The following is a 21,524-nucleotide window of genomic DNA, read 5'->3' on the forward strand; positions in this document are numbered from 1 at the left end:
GGCACGCCTGGATTGCACACGTCTGGATTACGCACATCTGGATGGCACACAGCGGGATTAGATGTGCACATCTGGATTATGCATGCACGTCTGGATGACATACACATCTGGATGACGTGTCCGGACCGTGCATACCTGGATGCCATACATCTGGACAACATGCACATCTGGAGCACACAAACATCAAGGTGACATCTCTGGATGACACACATCTGGACGACACACACGCACATCTGGATGGCACGTCTGGATAACACATGTCTGGATGACACACACACATCTGAATGACACACACAGCTGGATTATAAACACACATCTGGATGACACACACATCTGGAGCACACACATCTGGGCGTGCACCCTGGCACACGCAGCGGGCTCGAGCAGAGCCGGCAGCGAGCCCCAGCCTGCATCAGCACTTCTGCTGCCTCTGTCGAGGACACGGCGCAGGGAGCAGCCACACACATTTTTCTCACCACGATAACCTCAACCTAATTACGGGAGGCCAGAATGTGTCTGAAGTCCTCTGGATCTGCTCAGACGTCATACGGCTTAAATGCAATTACTTCTCCCGCAGCCAGGCTGGGGCTGGGCGGCTGCGGCAGCGCTCGGTGGGCTCGCTGCCCCGGGAACCACACGGGGCCCCCGGAACCCTGCGCCCCGCCACGCTCCGGGCACAACAGAGCCATGAGGCTCCAACAACCTCCCCCGGGGCATTTTTAAAAAATGTTATCTTCTTTAATCTGCCTCCTGGGGGTTGCAGCATTAGCACGGAGATTCCACATGCGCTGCGCCGGCTCCCACTGACTCACAGCGCGCCTGGCCCTCCGCCAGCGCCGAGCCCGGCTGCCACGCCAGCACCGCGCGGGCTGCGATGGAGGGGGCTGCCACGGGGGGGGCTTCGGCTCCACGGGGCTGGGGGCAGAGCTTGCAGAGCCAGGGCTGAGTGCGGGGTGAGGGCTGCTGAAGGGCAGGGAGGGCGCCCCGAGCGCCACGAAGGGGGGAGAAGGGCTGGGAAGGGAGCCAGCCGTGCCCGCGGCACCGCCACCCGGCGCGGCCGAGCTCCGGAGGCACTCACCGAGCCTCTGCGGCCAAGAGCTCGTCATAGTGCGAGGATCTTTGGTCGTCGTCTTGCCGGTAGCGGATGACAGTGGCCAGGCCCTTGCTCACCAGCGCTTCGGCGATGTTGCTGCAAGGCAGAAGAGAGAAGGGGGGCTCAGCACCGGCACAGGGACCCCGTGCGTGGCACCACAACCAGGGGAAGGAAGAGGAGACCCCCCGAATTTCAGGCTGCTGGCCAAGGGAAGGTGCTTGCAGTAATGTGTAATGACTAATGGGCACTCCTGCTGTTTGGGAGCGTGCACAAGAATGCAACAGCCCAGCACGTGCTCCTGTGAGCACCCCAAAAACCCGTGCACCAGGCGTGCCCTGGGCGCAGCAGCACCCGAAAGCACAGTGAGAGAGGACACTCCGCTCCCGTTTGCCCAGATGATGAGGGGGACGGGTCTGACAGCGACCAGGGCCAGAGGGGACCACGCGTGGGACAGTTTTGTGTCCTGAGCACAGCGTCTGGAGATGGCCAAACACCTCCACCACCAGCAAGGGTCACTGCCCATCCCTGCAGGGACATCTCACTGCATGGCTGCCCGCAGTCCCCAACCCCACCGCAGCTGCACTTCTTTTCGGAGAGCCATCAGAGCTGCCTCCCTGTGGTTCTCCCTCCCGATGGCTTTCCTCCACCATCCCCTTGCCGGGGAGGAGAGGAGAGGTCGGCGCGGGATGGGTACGAGGGCTGCCTGCCAATCGGCGCCGCACGCCGCGGTAAATTGGCTGCCATTACCTTCTGCCGCTTTAAACAAATTCATAAATTCTACTTCGCTGGGTGCATCTGTAATTCTCCTCCGATTACACATGCAGGGCAGGGACTGCTAATTCACCACTTTAAAATAACGTATGGATGAGTGTGCGTGTGCACGGGGGGCCTCGTCGGGCTGCACGTCCTGGGAGCACCCCCCTGCCCCTGGGGGCGGGGGGGGTTGGGCTGGGCTGAGCCATCACCGGCAGCCGAAAATAGGTCTCGCCTCGGAGCAGGGGAAAAAAAGCTAAGCATTCGTAAACGAGGAAATAAGCTGCAGCAGGAGGCAGCTGCAAAGGTAGCTCTCGAAATGCCAAGCAACCAGGAATAAGCACCTAGAGCTATTTTGAGAGAACGCCAGGCTGTGCCGGGGGGAGGCGAGCGCAGGGCTGGTGGCACCGGCCCAGTTCTGCCCCAGCACCCCCGGCCCTTGGGGGATTTCGGGCTTTGGGGTGGTGACAGGATGGGAACCACAGCCCTGTAGGACCACAGAGACACGCTGTAGGGCACCAGCACCGAGGAACCCGGGGTTGGCAGTGCTGTGCTCAGCCGCAGGCTGGTGCCAAGCGGCTCCGACCCCCAGGTACCCCCTGCTCCACTTCTCCAGCAGGAAACCTCCCAGGGCTCTACCCTCGGGCACCTTCGGGTGGCTGCACCCATCTGGCGGGCAGGGAGCTGACAGGAACTGGTGCCCAGCACGCTGCCCAGCCCCACACCACCGGCACGTGCCGCGGGTGAGCTCGGGGCCGCCGGCACCGTGCCAGGGAGCGCTGCGCTCGCGCGCAGACCTGCAGCCGCCTCCGGCAGCCACGAGGCTGCTGCCGGAGGGAGTCCCCCCAGGCGAGCTCCGGTGGGGACAGCTTTTGCAGCACGCCAGCCATCTGCAGCCGAGCCACGGCAGCGAGGAGATGCGGGAGGTGGGTGGCAGCTGACGCCTGTCGCAGCACAGAGCGAGCGGCAGCGAGAGGAGCACGGGGCCGCTGACAGCTGGCGCCCCGGGCAGGGTGCGGAGCCGAGCGGGTGGCCCCACGGCAAGGCCAGGACACGAGTGTGCGAGGGGAGAAGCTCACGTGCGAGAGCTTGTACTGCACCACCCCGTGAGGCTGCAAGGCACGAGAGGCACGGGCACCGCCATCCACCAGCCGTGGAGCCCGGCAGCACCCGCGCACCGGCCGGGCTCTTTCCCTGCCTTCCCATCCGGCCCCGAGGGGATGGCAGGGACAGGAGGGGATGATGCTGCCCCCGTCCTCATCCTCCCCGTGCAGGGTACAGGTGCAGGTGGCTCCCCACAGCCCTGCAGCACCGCATGCTGTTGGGTGCACAGCCAGGGATGTGGGACCCCGCAGTGGTGCGCACCAGGGGAGGTGCCCACGGCACGGCACCGGTGCACTGGGGAGGGCTGCCCGGCCAGGGGGCTGCAGCACATCTGCACATGGCAGCAGCACGTCCCCAACCCCACTCACTTTGGGGACAAACCCCCAGTGGAAACTGCCACCAGCACCGGGCAGGACAGGTCACAACCCCCCAGGACACTGCTCCTTGTCCCGTGTCCCCATCCCAGGGCTGGGGGTCCCGTGCAGAGCCCACCTGGATCTGGGCTGGGGGTCCTGTGAGCCCCCGTTTGCAGCCCCCAGAGCGGACACCCAGCCCCACACAGCCCCAGGCAGCTCCTGGCACCCCCAGCCCAATTCAGGGAAGGGAGCAGGGAGCGGGGGAAGGTCTGGGCAGAGGAGAGGGAGGGAGATTAAAACCCGGCACGGAAAGCATCAGGAAACGAGCGTGATAGCGAGAGCGCTCCGTCTGCTCACTAAACGGACAATTTTATTCTGCCCCCAGCACTTGTGAAGTGTTGTAATCTTGTTGCCACCTCTGCTTGATGGCTTCATTTATTCAGCAATAGCGTGGTTATGGCTCTTTAGAAGACAAGCACAATTGCCGGCGTTTGCTCCCACCGCGCTGCCGGGTCCTAAAGGAGCAGTCCTAAGGGCTGGGGCTGTGTGGGGAGCGTGGCCGGGCTGTTTTTGGGTCCCCAGCAGGCTCTGCAGCACGGGACGGAGGCACCTGGAGCAAATGCTGGCCTGGGGACCCCCAAAGGGGCCACCAGTGGCTGCTGTCACCTTTTCCCCCAGAAATACGAACCCGCTGCGAGCTGATGGACTCCCTGCATGACGCCGAGCTTGCAACCCATCCCGGGGGGCTGAGCCTTCAGCCAGCTGAGCTGAAACCCCCTGGGAGCAAGCACGAGGCTGGGGCAACCCCCAGACCCTGCCTTTGCTCCCCAAACCCCAGCGGGGTCCTGCAGATCCCACTCCCGGCCAGCCCTGCCCCATCCCCAGCCTTTAATCCCCTGCACTCAGAGGACGAGCTGCAGGTCGAGCTCCCGGTGCCGGACTCCAGAAGCATCCAATGTGCACGAAATCAAAGTTTTCATCATTTCCAGCGGTCAGAGGGCAGCGAGCATTAAGTCCCAGAACAGCAGGATTAATGGAGGGATCATTAAAAATCTAATGTTAAACCACCTCTGCAACCGGAGCCGCGTTAATACATCACAGCCTGCTTAACGGGAAACAAATCCTCATTTTGGAGTGGGTTATCCAGGCCCAGAGCTGCGCCTTCGTCCTCTCCTCATCCTCCTTGCAGGGCAGCCAGGAGCATCTCAGGGCAACGCCAGGGGGAATTTCTTGGGAAACTTCAGCTAAATTAAGTGAGGATGAGGTTTTTAAGTGCCATGTACCCCTGCCGATTTCTGATCAAACCAGGAGAGCCGTGGGGTCCCAGGCGCCCTGCCCACCTTTGGGACCACCCGCTGGCACCAGCCTGGGGCTGATCCCACGCCCACAGTTAAACAACTTTGGGTTTCCCCTGTAGGATTTTAGGCCAGAATCAATGCTCTGAGGAGGAGGATTTGGCACCAGCAGCCACCAGCACCGCGAAGCCAACGGGTGCCTGGCCCCGATCCCGCTGCGACCCCAGGGCTCCCACATCCCCCCGTGGCATTTGGCCAACCCCAAAGCACTTGGTCAACCTCTCAGACACACGGCTTGGTTATGGGGGTCCCGTGTGGAGCCAGGAACTTCATGGGATGCTCCTTGAAGCTCCGTTCCAAGTTGGGATGTTCAATGGTTCTGTGCGCATTGCCCGGGGGTGCAGCCCGTCCTGGCTCAGCGCTCACACCCCAGCCCCCTGCACACCAGCGGGAGCCTGTGGGAGCCTCTCCTCCTCCCTGGGGCCACGTGCCAGCAGCAGCACATCCTCACATCCTTCCTAAACCCAGGTGTGAGGGTGAGCAGCATCCCCCAGGGAGCTGTGGCACGTGTGGGGACGGGGACATCACCCCCGGCTGCCCCTGCAGGACTGACCATCCCGGTGAGAGCTCTCCTCCCCGGGATGAGCACACAACACCCAGCGGGCACCATGAGGCTGGGGGGACTCGGGGACAGTGCCCCAGGGTTGCTCTGCTCAATGGCACGAGTGGCTTCGCTCCAAGTCCCCGCGCTCGTGGCCCTCCCCCTGCTCCCCACCCAGCTCCAGGAGCTCTGCCAGCCCTCAGCCCGGCACCGGCATCCTCGCGGCTCCCGGGGACAAGACCGCAGCAGCCACCTCCTCCCCGTAGGAGGGAGCAGCTTGCGAGGCAGCAGCGAAATCTGGGCCCTTTCCAGCGGCTGCAAAAACCTACACGGAGCTTGGGCGCGAGCCCAGCTTTACCCTGGCACTGAGGCCCACGCAGGTACCGACCGCGCTGCGCACGTGGCTGCGCAACGGAGAGCGGGGTGCTGGCAGCTGCTGCCGGGGACTTGGGGTGAACGCCCCCCGACCCCTCTGCCTTGCACGGGCACCCTTGGCACAGCACCCCCTCAATGGATAATGGCACGGAAACCCCTCCCTGCGAGCCCCCCAGCACGGCCAGGGGCTCGTGCGGCTCGAACGCAAAGCAAACCGCCCGCGCTGGCGTGCCCCAGGCTCTGCCACACTTCGCAGCTCTAAGCTGGCGTCGGGATTTGGGGACCTGAAAGCTGCTGGGGTAGGTGGCGGGGTGCAGGTGACGTGCTGGGCACCCAGGGAGGCACGGTGCGGGCACCCCGATGGGTGCTGCAGCAGGTGCAGCGCCGTGGGCGCACTGCGATGGGTGCTGCACAACGGGGGCTCCGCGCTGGTTGCACCACGAGGGTGCCATGCGGTGGGTGCACGGCGATGGGTGCAGTACCATGGGTGCACGGCGATGGGTGCAGTCCCGTGGGTGCACTCCGGTGCCTGCAATGCAGTGGGTGCGCTGCAGTGGTTGCACCACGACGGGTGCGCTGCAGCGGTGCCGTGGGCGCGGGGACGGCTGCGATGCCGTGGGCGCACGCCGCTACCGCAGCCAGACCCCCCCACACCTCCACCACCCATCCCCTGGGGGCTCAGGGCAGCCCACCCAGCAGGGCTCAGCCCAGAAGCAGCCAGGAAAGGGGGGCGCAGAGATCCAGCCTGCAGAAGACCCCCCCCCAGCTGCGAGCGCGGTGCCGTGCCGCAGCCCTGCTCCCGGGGGGGCCCAGCACGGCCCCCACCTCCAACAGCAGCCTCTGGAGAGGAGCGGGAGCCGGGGCGCAGAGGGAAGATGCTTCCCCCCCGCTAAGCCCAGATTAAAGAACGGGAATAGGGGAGCACAGATGAAAAGCTGTTTGCTGTGGAAAAAATCTCATTAGGCCGTGAAATACAGTTTTTTGCCACTCGGAGCAGGGCGGAGGGGAGAAGGGCCGTTTGCGAGCCACCCCCCCCCCACTCCACAGCAGCACGGAACTCATTTTGCAGTTTTCCCCAGAAAATCCAGCCCAAGTTGGCTCAAGGATGCTTCCCACCCGCCGAAGCCCTTCCTTGCGGGCTCTGGGCTGCGCCCCCCGCCCCAGCTGCCTGCAGCAAACGGAGCAAGCGCCGCGAGAGCAGCGACTGCAGCCAGCCCCTGAGCGCAACACCCGCACCCTGGGATGCAGCATCCCGGCCCTGGGACCTTCAGATTCAGTTCTGAATGTCACGGGATGCTGTGGGACGCTGTGGGATGCAGTGGGATGCTGTGGGATGCTGTGGGATGTGGTGGGATGCTGTGGGATGCTGTGGGATGCTGCAGAATGCCGCGGGATGCCGTGGGATGCTGTGGGATGTGGCAGAACGGAGCTGAGTGTCATGGGATGCTGTGGGATGCTGCAGGAATGTCACGGGATGCTGGGGGATGCCAACTGATGCTGCGGAGTGCTGTGGGATGCCGCGGGATGCTGTGGGATGCGGCAGGATGCTGCTGAGCGTCACGGGATGCCGGGGGATGCAGCAGTGCGTGGCAGGATGGTGCTGAGCGTCACGGGATGCCGGGGGATGTGGCAGGGTGGTGCAGGATACTCGTGGGATGCTGTGGGATGCCGTGGGGTGCTGTGGGATGTCACTGGGTGCTGTGGGATCGTGCTCCAGGGCAGGGACACACGTGGCCCAGTTTGGGGCTGGAAGCAGGGGCTGGCTGCACTCCGGACCCCTCCAAGGCTGCCCGGAGCAGCGTCACCCTGCTGCCCTGGGCAGAGCCAAACCCACGGAGAGGAGATGCTCGGGGCAGGGTGATGACCCTGCGCCCACCCCATCCCCTCTCCACTGCCATGGGGCCGCCTGCACGAACAGCAGCGGCACAGAACCGAGGGAGCCGAAGCCCCCAGAAGCGAGGCAGCCACCAGCAACCCTCCCCGGCTCCCATCCCAAGTGCGGCCGTGCCCCACCGGCGGCGTGCTCCGACTGCCAAGCAGGCTGAGCCCAGCCCGGCTGCCAGGAGCACAAGCCAGGCTTTCTTCCCCGCTCCATCCGCGGCACGGCGCGGGCCGGTGGCACAGACCCCGCTCTGTTACACCCACGCTGCCACCAGCACCCGGGGCAGAGCCCAGGGAGAGGCAGGATCGGCCCCGGCACGGGCCCTGCGCCCCCAGGGGATGCCCCCTGGTTGCTGACCCCCCCAGCAAACACTACTGCCCCCCCGGCAGCCCCATCTGCTGACAGCCTCCTCTCCTGGAGTAATGAAGCCGTCGGGAGGGATGGATCCGAGCACCCAGCACCGGGCACAACCCAGAGATTGGGGTCGCCCCCAACCTGCTTCCCACCCCGGTGCGCGGGGATGGGGGCACGGGGAGCGCCCAAAGCCCCCAGCACCAAACGGAGGCACAGAGGGGATGGGGCTGCCTGGCTGGGGGGGTGCAGGGACTCAGGATCTGTCCTGGCAGCCCCGGAGAGGAATTCACCCCCCCCAGGAGATGAGCACAGCTGAAGGTCACCATCGGGTGCCTTCATCGGGGCGCAGCTCCCGTGGGCACGGCCCCGCTTCCCCCGCGCAGCCAGCGCGCGCTGCTCGGCTCTCCCAGGCCTCGGATTAACGTGGAAAAAAAAAAAGAGCAGAGCTGCAGCACTTTGGTAGCTTTCCAAAATAGCTGCTACAGGAAAAAAAAAAAAAAAAAAAAAAAAAAAAGGAGGAGAGGAAACGGCCTATGACAAATCATCCCCACACGGCTCCAGAACCGCCCCGCAGCGAGGAGGGGCAGGAGGAGCACGGCCCCCTCTGTGCCCACGGGGCAGGGAAGCCACCAAAGGGGCTTGGGGCACGAAATGGTGCCAAGGGGGTGTGGAGGATGGGCTGGAAATGAGGGGGGCTGCTTCCAGCTGAGAGCGGGGGCTCCCTGTGGTCACAGGGCTGTGGGTATGTGTGGGACAGCCCCCAAAGTGCTGCATCGGGTTGTGGGGGTGGCAATGTCCTTTGCCTGTGGGATAGGACAGAGTGCAGGGAGCGCGGTGACGGCTCCTCCAAGCAAACCCACTGCTGAGATGCTTCTGGAGGCCGGCAGCTCGTGGTGGGGGTCCTGCACCTTACGACCCCAAACCACCCTGCTGGGGCGCACGGGGCGATGCGGTGCCGGGGCAGGGCAGCACGGACAAGCCTCCCCTGTCCCAATCCCACAGGAGGCAGAGCACGGCACGGGGCTCGGGGCCACACTTACATTCCCCCGATGGAGACGGTGGCACACGTGCGCTCGGAGAAGGCTGGCACGGTCTCGGTGGCGCTGCTGGCGGGTCGGATGTAGTCCACTGTCACGTTCACCTGTGGGGACAGAAAGGGGTCAGCGTGGGCACAGCATCAGGGCCACGGCCCCCAAACCTGCCCCTGCCCAGCCCCGGTGGTGCTGTCAGCACTTTAACCTCGGATGCTGCAGTGTGAGAAGGGTGAAGCCGGAGCCGTGCCGGGCGGACAAGCTGCACCGTGCGCTCCTGGAGAGGGTGTTGGTCCCCGGGGTGCCCAGCTCCTGCCAAGCCCCACTGCGAGCTCCCCACACACCAGGAGCCGTGGCTGGGATCCTGAGCACGCAGCCAGCCCGGGTGCCTCCCAGTGATGGTGTTTGGCCTCTGCTATGAGAACGTGGCTGCGCCTTCAGGTGCGTTACGGCACAGCTCGCTGCTGAGGCGGCATCAGCATCGGGGCAGGGAGCACCCTGGGGTGCCCCCATCACCCAACCGTGCACCCTGCCCAGGGACGGGCACACTCCTGGGGTTCATCTGTGCAGGATCCAGCTCGAGGCAGCTCCTGCTGCGCTGCTGCTGCCAGGTCAGGGCTCGGCACAAGCTGGGGGCGCAGGAATGTGCAGGGCTGAGTGCCTGGCTCCGGATCCAGGGCATCATTTCCCAGTCCTTGGGCAGCACACCAGCAGCACCCATGGCACCAGCACCACCACCAGCAGCACCCACGGCACCAGCACCACCACCAGCAGCACCCACGGCACCAGCACCACCACCAGCAGCACCCACAGCACCAGCACCACCACCAGCAGTACCCACAGCACCGGCACTTGCGTGCAGTGCCAGCACGGATCTGCAATTCCCGGCCACGGTAATGCAATAAAGAGCAGGGAAAATTAAACCAGAGTTGAACTCCCAGCCCACGTGCTCCAACAGGCCGCTAATGCATTCCCACATCTGCACGCACCATTTCTATGCAAATCCGACCTAATCCCACCACCTTGCTTCTGCAAAAAAGCCGATTTCTCCCCATTTAAGCTGGCGCTTGATCCAGAGGAGCAGAGGCCGTGCCGGGGCTGGGCAGTGCCCGCAGCAAGGCCAGTGCAGGGCCACTGCCCGGTGACAAATAGCTCTGTTTTTGCCCCAAACAGGGCCCTGGGGTACGGACAGGTGGAGGGGGAGCCTCCAGCTGCTGCCCCCCAGGGGACACCCTCACATCCTGAGCTTTCCCCGTGTTTTTTTTTTTTCCACTCCGTGCCGTCAGCCCGAGACAGACAGGCGTCGAGCGCAGCACTACAAGAAAGCGTCGCCGAAACCCTTTCAAACTGTCGGCTCCTTACAAGCCTGGCTTTTTAAATGAGCAGAGAAATGCAAAAAGGTACGACTGAGTCAAAATTTCCTGCCATCAGATCACTCACTGGAGCAGCAGATCTAATCATGTTTTAGCAGCAACAAAAGAGGGAGCTCTGTCAGGGAAGAGCCAATTAAGGGTAGAGGTTAAAGGAATTCCTCCCCGTGAAACTATTGTCATAACAACTGTACGAGGAAAAAAGACAACAATTACTCCAAAAGGCAGGTTAGGGAATTCAAACTACTACAGGGCTCTTTTAAATGGCACCGGGCAGGGCGGCGAGGCGCAGCTCGTTTAGGAAACTCCTCGGCTGGAGCTGGGCAAAGCGTCTGGCCGGGGCAGGAGAGGCTCTGTGGGGCAGCCCCCACTGGGCATGGACCCTGCATCATTAGGATCCTGCATCATCAGGACCCTGCATCATTAGGACCTTGCATCATTAGGACCCTGCATCATCAGGGCAGTGGCAGAGCGGGCAGTGGTCGGGCTGGGCATCACAGCTCAGCCTGCAGCACCCACACTATGCATTGCGTATGCTGCATTGCAAAGCACTGCACTGTGCCGTGCTGCATTTTGTGCTGCTTTGTTGTGTTGCATCACACTGCATTGCAAAGTGCTGCGTTGCGTTGCATTGTGTTGCATTGTGTTGTGTTGCATTGCAAAGCGCTGCATTGTGCTGTTGTGTTGCACGGTGCTGCACTGCATTGTGCTGCATCACGTCGCATTGTGCTGTGTTGTACTGCGTTGTGCTGTGTTATATGGCGCTGTGTTGCATTGCATGGTGCTGCATTGTGCTGTGTTGCATTGCATTGTGTTGTATCACATTGTGTTACATTGTGCTGTGTTGCACAGCATTGTATTGCATTGTGTTGTGCTGCGTTGTGTTGCATTGTGCAGCGTCACACTGCATTGCGATGCATTGCATTGTGATGCGTTGCATGGTGCTGTGTTGCATTGTGCTGTGTTGTACAGCATTGTATTGCATTGCACTGTGCCATGCTGCGTCGTGTTGCATTGTGCAGCATCACACTGCATTGTGATGCATTGCATTGTGATGCATTGCATGGTGCTGTGTTGCATTGTGCTGTGTTGCACAGCATTGTATTGCATTGCGTTGCGCTGTGCTGCATTGTGTTGCATTGTGCAACATCACGATGCATTGCACGGTGCTGTGTTGCATTGCACCATGCAGCATCACCCTGCACTGCACCATGTTGCATTGTGTTGTGCTGCATTGCGTTGCACCATGCAGCATTGCACTGCACTGCTACATTGCATGGTGCTGTGTTGCACTGCATGGTGCTGTGCTGCATTGCATGGTGCTGTGCACTGCACCGTGCTGCACAGTGCCACGTCCTGTTGCGTTGCAAAGCGTCGCACTGCGTCGTGTCCCCTGCACAGCCGAGGCTCAGCGCGGTGACAAAGCTGGCACGTGCCCCGCCTGCGTGATGCCAGCACAGCTGCAGCTGACAAGTTGCAAAGGCAAAACCTCCCTCCCCCGGAGCAAGAACAAGCTCGCCACGAGCTTCCTACGTGTCCAGCACGAAGGGGCTCGGACCTGCCCTTATCCCACTGACCCCACCTGCAGCCCCGACCCCCCAGTGCCCCCCAGCACAACCACAGCACAAGGGCACACGCGAGGCCCCGGGGCTGTGGCGTGCAATGGGGACCTGCACCTTGCTGGGCTGATGCTGCAGCACCAACCCTGCCCGGGGCAAGCACGGGGCACCAGAGCACCAGGAGCAGCAGCAGCAGCAGCGTGCCAGCGGCTGGAGCTGGCTGCAAACCAGGAATTAAAATTGTCAGGTAATTAGCACCTGGCTCCTGCCTGCCTGCAGCCCCGAGCAGAGCTGCTACAGGGATGCTTCTCCTTGCGATGCCGTGGGGACAATGGCCAGAAGCAGGTGCTCGGGGCCAGCACCAAGCACGCAGCTGGTTTGTGGCTGCATCGCCCTCATCCTGCACTGCCAGCCCCACAGCCACCGAGCTTGTGCCACCCTGACACCCCCAGCCCCAGCTCAAAGCTATTTCATGGCCAAGCCCTGGGTGCTGCTGCATCCCTGCTGCTCCCCCAGCCAGCTCCTGTCCCCCCCTCGTGTCCCCAGCAAGGACGGGGCAGTCCCTGCTGTGCCAGAATCCGTGCCCCCCATGGCACCCGCTGGCAGCAGCTTCCAGCTGGGGCTGCAGGAGGAAAGGGCTCGGTGCTGGCATGGGGCAGGGCAAAGCCTCACAGCAGGGACAACGTGATGCTGGTGTGCAAGCTGCAGCTGCAGGCAGGGTGCTGCAGTGGGCGAGGGCTCCTCCTGCACCCCCAGACCCAGCTGGGCACCTCCTGCACCCCTAGATCTGGCTGGGCATCTCCTGTGTGTACCTGCAAACCCCAAACCGGGCACCTCCTGCACCCCCAGACCCAGCTGGGCACATCCTGCACCCCCAGACCCAGCTGGGCATCTCCTGTGTGCACCTGCAAGCCCCAAACCGGGCACCTCCTGCACCCCCAGACCCAGCAGGGCACATCCTGGGCCCCCCATCGGGGGTCCCCAGGGTCTGTTGAGCACCAGGCATGCGCACAAGCCTCCGTCCCTGTCACCCAGCAGTCCTGCAACCCAGCAAATATTTCGTGGGAGTAAAAAATACGAGCACTTTCCCGGCACGGGGAGCAGCGTGCTGACCTCCTGCAGCTGCCAGCTCCGGGAAGGAGCTCGGCCCTGGGGTGGGATGTGGGATGCTCAGACCAGACCATTGGCACGGCGAGGCTCAGACCTTTGGCATGGCAATTCTTGTCCCATCAGCACGGTGACGTTTGGCCCATCAGCACAGCAATTCTTGTCCCATCAGCACGGCGATGCCGGGCCCATCAGCACGGTGTCTGGCTCTGCTCGGTTCCCTCATGCCCGTGGGGCTGCACCAAGCTCTCGTGTCCCCCCCCCGGAGCCGGTGTCGATGGCGGCCGTCTATCGGCGGGTTTCCAAGGTCAGCTGCAGTCAGTGTGAATTAAATCACTCCGGCAGCTCTCCTCCCTGGAGGAGATCCAGCCCCGGGAAGAACGGCACTACAGAGACCGCGCGGCGCAGCTCAATGTCACCCGCCCCTGTCCCCTGCCACCACCGGGGGCTGCGGCCACCCCAACGGCGAGACCCCCGCCGTGCCAGCACCCGTCCCGGCACCACGGTGAGGGGAGAGGGTGGCTGAGATGACCCCGGCCCTAAAACTCAAAACAAACTTGTGTGGGAGGGCGTGCAGGGAGGGCTCAAACCCATGGCAGTGCCTGGGGTGCTGAGCACCACGTCCCCAGGAGGAGCAGAGGTGCCCGGGGTGCCAAGCACCACGTCCCCTGCACGCCACCACTGCCACGTGGGACCCAGCACGGGGTCCCTGGCATATGGTCCCTGTTATAGGGTCCCTCTAACGTGGTCCCTGGCGTGTGGGCCTCAGCACGTGGTGCCCAGCACGTGGTGCCCAGCACAGGGTCCCTGTGATGTGCCCCCCGCCCCTGTCCCCCAGTTCCTGCCACGTGGCCCCAGGATGCGGCAGAATTGTAGGGGTTGGAAGGGACCTCCAGAGATCATCGGGTCCAACCCCCCCTGCCAAAGCAGGTTCCCTAGAGCAGGCTGCCCAGGGAGGCAACCAAATATCTTGAATATCTCCAGAGAAGGAGACCCCACAGCCTCCCTGGGCAGCCTGTCCCAGCGCTCCGTCACCCTCACCATGAAGAAATTCTTTCACGTGTTGATGCAGAACTTCCCGTGCTCCATTTTGTGGCCATTGTCCCTTGTCCTGTCCCCACAAACCACTGAAAAGGGGTTGGCCAAATCCCTCTGTCTCCCACACTTAAGATATTTGCAGTCCCTGTGAGTTTGGGACAAAGAAGGGACAGGAGATCCGGGGACGTTTTGGGCAGTAATTATAGCCGAGCAGGTCAGGTCTGCCACCCACCCCTGCCATGTGCACCCCCTGCTGTGCCCCAAGTGCCCATATGTGGGACCCCTGAGGTCCTGTCCCCATGATTTGGGACCAAACTGATCCCCTTGTGCACGGGGTCCCCCTGGGGATGTCACCAACACGGCACAGAGCCCACCCTGCCTCTCCAAACGTGGGCACCGCCACCGCAGCCATGCGCACACCCCTGTCCCTGTGCCACCCTTCCCGGCACCAGAAGGTGCCACTTTGGGGAGCTCGGGCACTGATTTTCCCCATTTGGCTTTTCCTTTTCAGTGCTCTGCAGCTGCTGGGCTGCTCCAAGGCAGCTCGCATGGGTCCCTGCCCCTCGGTCACTGCAGTCTGGGGACAGGGGGACGTCTGTGGGGGGGGACCTGGTGCCCTCTGCCTGCTCCTGGCACCTGCCCCGGCACTGGGATTGAGGCCATCACAGCCTCGCAGCATCCCACAGAGCAGGGCTGCCCCAGGAGGCTGCGTTTTTGGGGAAAGCAGCAGCACAGATGCCACGGAGAGGCACCGGCACGCCGCGGATGTGCCAAGGGCCAGGTCCCGGAGCAGCTCGGTACCAGCACGAGCTGCTGGTGGAGTAAGGGAGGAAAGAAAGAACGGGGCTGGGCAGCAGGTCGGATGTGCCCCAGCACACAGGCAAGGTCTGCAGCCCTGCTCCAGCTCTTCCAGCTTCCCAAATCTCCTCGCCAGCCCCCTCCACCTCTCCGTGTGGGATCCTCCCATCACGAAGGCGTGCACAGAGCCCACTGCGCCCAGATTTCATTTGGGGAAAGCCCCAAGCCCCATACCACAGAGACCCCCCCAGCCTGCAGAAGCCCAGCCGTTGCCAAAAGCAGCCTGCAGCAGCTCGGGGGCTTTGCCGAGGGGCTTTGTGCTCCCTCCTGCCCGGGTTGCAGCCCCAAGCAGCCGAGCTGAGCCGAGCGGCGCCGGCAGCCCCGGGACACAACTGACCTTGCTACGGCAGCGCCTGCCCGAGCTGGGAAAAACCAGGGCTGCAGCCTGCAAATGGAAGTGCCCGGCAGAGCCATTTGAGGAAGCGTCTGAAGGAAGAAAAGGGAGGCAGAGAGAGAGGAAATGGCCCCAAATTTCTGGTCACCGCGCCGCCGGGAGCACAGGCGGCCCCGCACTGGCTGTCTTCGCCTGCCCCTGTTATCACGGAGCCATTGCAGCCACTGCAGCACCAGGCACTCAGCACTCCGCCAGCCCTCTCCCCCTGCTCATTTGCATCTGCACACAGTGTTTATTCCAAGTAAAATACAGGAGGGAGAAGATTCCTCCCAAGTTGGGCACTGGGGAGCCGCCAGCTCTCCAGAAGGCTTTGAACAGCAGAACCCCCCCAGCTCCACGTGCTCGGAAGCAGCAGCGATGGTGCTGCACTGCCTGCAGGCTCCAGTGCTGGTGCCCACACCCTGGCACAGTTATTGGCACGGGGTTGTGCCTGGTGGCTTGCATGGCACAACGTTCCCAGGAGGAAAGGTTTTCCCCTCCCAACCCCACTCTGTTGTTCCCAGCGGTGAGCCCAGCCCCAGGTCTGGTCTGCAGGACGCTGGCACGCTCGTGCCCGGAGTGCTGCTCGTGGTAAGCCCCAAAGGAGCAGCCCCGGGAGCGGCCAGGTGCCTCTGACCACAAGCAGAAGGAGGATGCCTGGAAAACCTGCAGGGAAACCCGCAGCCGCTGCTTTCCAGGTATGCTGGGGTCTCCAGCCCCGGCTCGCGGGCTGCCGCGGCAGAGAAGAGTTTAATCAGCTCGCTGTCAGCCTTTGATGAGGCTCCAGCCCTGAGCCGCATCGCTAACAAATCCTGAGGCATTAAAAATAATCTGGGGCTTTGCAGATAACCAGGCACAGGCACATGGCGGGAGGGCGAGGGGAGGCCACCCTCGCGCCACCTTTACCCAGGCAGAAAGATGTCCGAGATGCCAGGGCTCTGGGCACGCACCCACTGTGTGTGGTCCCCAGTGGGGATGCCCGGAGCCCTGGCGCACTGCAGAGCCCCACATCCCCGTGGCTGCAGCCTTTTGGGCACCCAAGGGTGCTGGGCACCCCGTGGAAAGCCACCCCTCCGCTCCCCTGCCAGCCGCAGCGCGGGACTGAATCGCCTCCCCGCTCAGGGCGTATTTGTCACCGAGTTATCTCGTGCCATCTCTCCCCGCTGTCCACATGATTAATCCCCCCGAGCTAATTAGAGGAAAGGGCCAAGAGCGCCCATTCAGACTCCATCCAATTGCCTGCACGGCGGCGTAATTAACAAAAGCTGCTTAACGGGGCGCGCGCCCGGCGCTGCGATCGATGGGCAGCGCTCGGCGCGCAGGGAGCCGGCCCCGCTCGCTGACACGCACCACGGATTTATTCCACGGCGGGAGCCAGCTCCGAGCAAATCCATATCGTGTCACAGCAGCCAAACGCCCGCCGGCCACGGGAGCTGATTTATCTCAGCCCACGGGGCAAATTCCACCGAGCCGGGTCACTCGGGGAGCTCGGTGCCGGTGTCCCCGGTGGGGCGATGGAGCGGCGAGCGGCGTCCCCCTTTGGAAAGGGCACGGGGTTGAGGTGATGCTGAGCATCAGGACGGGCAGAGAGACGGCGCTCGGGGGCCTGGGGGGACGCGGCCGCGTCCCCCCAGGCCCCCGAGCGCCGTCTCTCTGCCAAGGCGAGGTTTGTGATCAGGCCAGCCGAGCACAGCGAGAGCGAAAGAGGTCTGTTAGGGAAGCAATGCGCCATGACAATCGGCGCTTTCCAAAACTTCCTGCTGCTCTGATGAAAGGGCGGGAGAGAAAATAGATGAGATTCGCTCTCTCCTCCCCCCCCCTCCCCGCCCGGGCCCTGGGAATTCAAATGTGGTTACCAGCAGCCCTGCTCCGCTCCTAACGTGATAAGTGCTCCCCGAAACGAAAGCAAACAGGCTCAGAGCGCAGGAAGCGGCCGCGGCCACGGCAATATTTCTTCGTCTTCTCCCTCCAGTGCTTTCTTCGCAGGGAGGGGGGGGGACAGAGGGAATTATTTCTGGAAGCTATTGCCGCGGTTTATTTTTACTGCAGGGGCCCGGGGAAAAGCTCTTGCTCTGCCCCTGCGCTTCCGCAGGGCCGGCAGCGCCGTGCCACGGCACGGGGACGCAGCGCCGCGGTGGGATGCAGCAGCTGGAGGGTGATGCTGGGCTCCAGAAGCCAGGGAATGAGGTGCCACAGGGCCAAAAAGGTGATGGGAAAGGGGTTTTCAGGAGCAAAGGTGGGATAAGGGCTCCAGGAGCAAAGCCTCCCCGCAGCCCTGTGTGCACAGCCCCGAAGCCGGCTGTGCCGGCCGGACCCGCAGTCATCCCCGGGATCCCAAAGGGGTCCCCAAGCCCCTGCTCGCCCCAAATGCACACACGCAGCCCCCAAATCAGCCACGGCACAGCCCAGGCGCTGCTCTGGGTTCCTTTTGCCCACTCAGAGCCCGAGGCAGGCACGTTAACTTGCACTGCTGCAACACATCGCTGCTGGGGAGACGGGGGCACCCCAAGGAGCCAGGGGCTGGACACGGTGGAGGAGCAGTGAGCAGCAGAGGGGCACCGAGGCGCTCAGCTCCAGCCCATTTCAGCTGCTCGGACGTGGCGATGCCCCAGCAATGCCCCCACGGCCCGGGGAGGAGAGGGGAAGCACGGCGGAGCCACCACGCTGCCCACGCTCAGCGCTGCCAGGAATAATCCCAGCGGCGTCAAACAGCGAAGCATTAATTTGCTTCCCACCAGCGTGCCAAAACCCACTGCTGGAGCAGGGTTTGGGAAACACCCTCTGCGGGGTCCCCCCTGCCTCCTGCCTGGCAGCACAGTGCGGGGGGGGGGGCTGCAGGGCTGTCCCCGCTCTGGGGACAGGCTCTGTGGCAGGGCCAGGCACCTGCGGCTGCGTCCCCCGGCCACCGAGGGGTCCCAGCACCCCACAGAGGTGGCTTTGGGGCTTCCAACCCCACAACCAGCCCCTGCTGCCTTGCCATCGCTGCATCTTCCCCACGCCAAGGCTGAGGGTGCAGGGGGATGCGGGGGGGGGGTGCTGTCAGCCCCCTCCACCTTCAGGTGCTCGAGCAAACCTCGGTGTCCCCAGAGCCGGGCGGCCGCTGCCTGTCCCCGTGGGGAAGCGCAAGGCACAAAGGAATGGGGAGCTGCTGGTGCCCAGCTCTGGGGGTGAAATGAGCAGCACCGGCTGAGCCATCGGCTCTACCGGGGGCTGAGGGAGATGGATGAGGGCCGTGGGGCCGGCAGGGAGAGGGGGCAGGATCTGGCACGGCCACCCTCACCAGCTTGGAGCAGAGCGGTGGCAGCAGGACCGGGTGAGGCTGGGGATGCTGCTGCTGCTCCCACCCGGCAGGAGGAAGAGGAGGGAGAGGAGGAGGATGTCAGACCACGAACAGAAGCAGATGCTGGGAGGGGGACAGGCAAAGGTTGGCCACAGACACCCACCCTGCCGGGAAGGGGTCCCAGAGGCACGGGTGTCCCCTCGGGTTTGGCTAACAGGAGCCTGTCCCCAGCCCTGGGACAGCGAGGGGACCCTGCAGGCTGCCTGAAGCCACCCAGGAGCGAAGCCCTGCTCGTCTCCAGTGGCTCCAGGCAGCCCTGGCCCTGCACCAATTCCTCCCCAGCCCGTGCAGAGCCCCAAAACGGGCGGGCAGGGAAGGGAACCTCGTGGGGGTGCGCAGGGACCGCGCTGCGGGACGGAGAGCAGGAGACGGTGACAGCGGCTGCGAGCGGTCACCCGGCGGGGGTCTGGGTGACCAGGGTGCCACTTGCTGTGGGATGGGGTACGTTGGGGTGGGATGGGGTTGAGGGGGGACAGGGGACACCCGGCTCTGCAATTCCTACAGCGCAGCTCCCTCTAGTGTCACAGCTGCCCTCCGGACCTGCCACCGCGCAGGGACAGCACCCAGGAGGCAAGGTCACCGCTGCGCAAGGACGGCGCCGGCGGGGAGGGTCCCCAGGGCCGTGCAGGGGCAGAAGCCACGAGGAGGGTCCCCAGAGTGCAGGGACAGCACCCACAGGGGGGACAAATCCCTGTCCCTTGTCCCACAGGCAGCCCGGGGCCAAGCCCTGCAGCTCTCTGCTCGCGGCTGAGGCGGCGGCTGGTGAAGCACCGGCAGCCAGCCCGAAAGCTCCTCCTGGCCTAATTATTCCTAATATCCAATTCATCAGCCTCACAGGGGATGATCGTGCTCCTCTGGAGCTGCTGCCAGCGGTGATCCTGCCCAGGGCTTGTCACACTGCCACGCCGGGCCAGGTGAACAGCAGGCACCAGGAGGGCGGGCGGCTGCTCCCTGCCACGGCGGGGCAGGGAGAGCCCCATCCCCGTGTCCCCATCCCCATCCCCGTGCCCCATGAGGGGTGGCAGTGGGTTCAGGGGGGGCACAGCGTGTGCTCAGCCCCGGGGCCAAGCTGGGGCGGGTGCTCGGGGGGTTTGGGGGGCGAGGACCACGCGTGAGTGGCTTTGGGGTGGCAGGGCTCCCCGGGCTCTCCGCCGCAAGCGCACGCAGCGCGGCGCCAGCCCACCCCGTTTGATCTCCCCGGCAGGAGACAGCTCTCCGAAGTCGCTAATTCCCTGCCGGGGTGGGGTTTAAAAGTATATTAAAAAGGGGGTGGGAAAGGAGGAATTTTGCCGCAAAGATTGATGCTGACAGCCAGCCGTGAGAAGGCAAGGGCACGCCACCGCATGCGGGGCTGTCACTTCAGATCAGAACGCACCGCCAACCTCGAGGGACTGTTTTGATCATTAACGGAAAGGGTTTTTTTCGTCACTTTACTCCATCAAATTAATCTGAAGTGAAAAACGTGGAGCTGACAAAGGAAATATTTATAAAGCAAACCAGGCGACATCAAAGGCAACGGGGCGCCGGAGCCCCAGCGCCGCGCTGCAAGGTGATCGGGGGCTTTCACGGGGGAGGCTGCCCCCACCCGCAGCCAAGCGGCTTTCTGCTGCTATTTCGGGGGGTCACTGGCTCCCGACCAGCCTCTTCGGGAACTGCTGGCACTTGGCTGCTCTCCTGCCTTGCTCGTTCTGCTGCTGAAAGCGGTCCAAGCGCAGCAGGAGGAGCGCGGCTCCCGCAGCGAGGCTGCGCCGCCGCCTGCCTCCCTTGGGACTGATCCTGCGCCCACCCCTGCGGGCACAGCGCCCGGTGGAACCCCGTGCTGATGGCTGTGAGGAAGGCAGGACCCTCCTCCTCCTCCTCCTCCTCCTCCTCCTCCTCCTCCTCCTCCTCCTCCTCCTCCTCCTCCTCCTCCTCCTCCTCCTCCTTCTCCTCCTTCCCAGCACTGCCAGGACACGGCGGTGCCCTTCGGCACGTGGCTCGCAAGCAGAATTTGGGAGAAAAAACGCAGCCAAGCAGGGCCGGGTGGGGGAGCCCTGACCCGGTGCTGCCAGGGACACGATTTTCTTCCACCCCAGCCGAACCGGGACACGGCACCGGCTTGGCATGGTAGCAAGAAGGGGCTGGAGCTTGGCACGGGGCTCAGCAGTGCCGGCACGGCGCTCTGCCACCTCCCTGCAGCCAGCACCGCCGCCTCGCCCTGCACAGCAAGCACCCAGCACTGCTCCTCCCGGGCTCTGGGCACGCTGGAGCCTCCCCCGGCCATCAGAGCACCCACAGGTGCCAGTCCTTGCCCACCAGGGCATCCCCCTGCAACCACAGCTCCTGCCCTTCATCCAGGGGCATCCCACAGCCGAGGAGCACGAGGCTGCTGCCTGCAGGGCTCAAAAGCCCCCAGCTGGGCAGGAAGGTGCAAGCACTGCTGCTGCTGCTGCTCCAGGTGCTGGCACGAGGCTGTTTCCATTTCAGAGACCTGAGCTCTCTTCACAAGCCCCAGCAACATCCTCGCAGCCGCTTTCGAGCACGGCAAGTGACAGACTTCCCATTATAAAAGTCTCGCAAGCTGCTATTTTTTTTTTTTTTTTAATATATAAACAGGGCTCTGAAATGGAAAGATGCAATTAGGCATGGAAATAGTCCTCAATGAGCAGCAGTGAGCAGCCTCGCTATGAAGGAAATTGATTTTATTTGACCATTTTATGAGCGTTTGAAAATTGCATCCTGAGCATGTGCTTCAGTAGTTAAGTGCACATTATATTCTTCATTCCCCCGAACTGCTCTAAACCAGCCTCGAAAAATATGCCAGGGAAACAAAGGAAAAGATGAAATTCTGCAGGTACACAGCCCTCCTGGATAACCAGAACACGCCACGGCACCAGGGAGGCAGCAGGGCTGAGGCACGAGGATGCTCCAGCTTTGGGTGCCCCCAGCAATTTGCTGCGTGGAGCCGATCCTGCTGACCCCAGAACCATGGCACCGACCCCCCCTGGTCAACTGGAGCCCCCCAGCACCACCCGCACCGAGGGTGGGCAAGGACC

General features: G+C 63.4%; 1 protein-coding gene across 1 annotated transcript in view; it reads right to left on the reverse strand.

Moving 5' to 3' along the window:
* Positions 1-21,524, reverse strand: part of SND1 (staphylococcal nuclease and tudor domain containing 1) — a 108,304-nt gene that overhangs the window by 43,559 nt on the left and 43,221 nt on the right. Inside the window, exons 12-13 of the mRNA XM_082784756.1 lie at positions 8,854-8,954; positions 1,079-1,189 (exon numbers count right to left, since the gene is read on the reverse strand). Of these exons, the coding sequence (XP_082640882.1) occupies positions 1,079-1,189; positions 8,854-8,954 (212 nt within the window). The remainder of the gene's footprint in view (positions 1-1,078; positions 1,190-8,853; positions 8,955-21,524) is intronic.

The sequence above is a fragment of the Aythya marila genome (assembly GCF_965140915.1).
Source record: "Aythya marila genome assembly, chromosome: 1".
Taxonomy (NCBI): Eukaryota; Metazoa; Chordata; class Aves; order Anseriformes; family Anatidae; genus Aythya; species Aythya marila.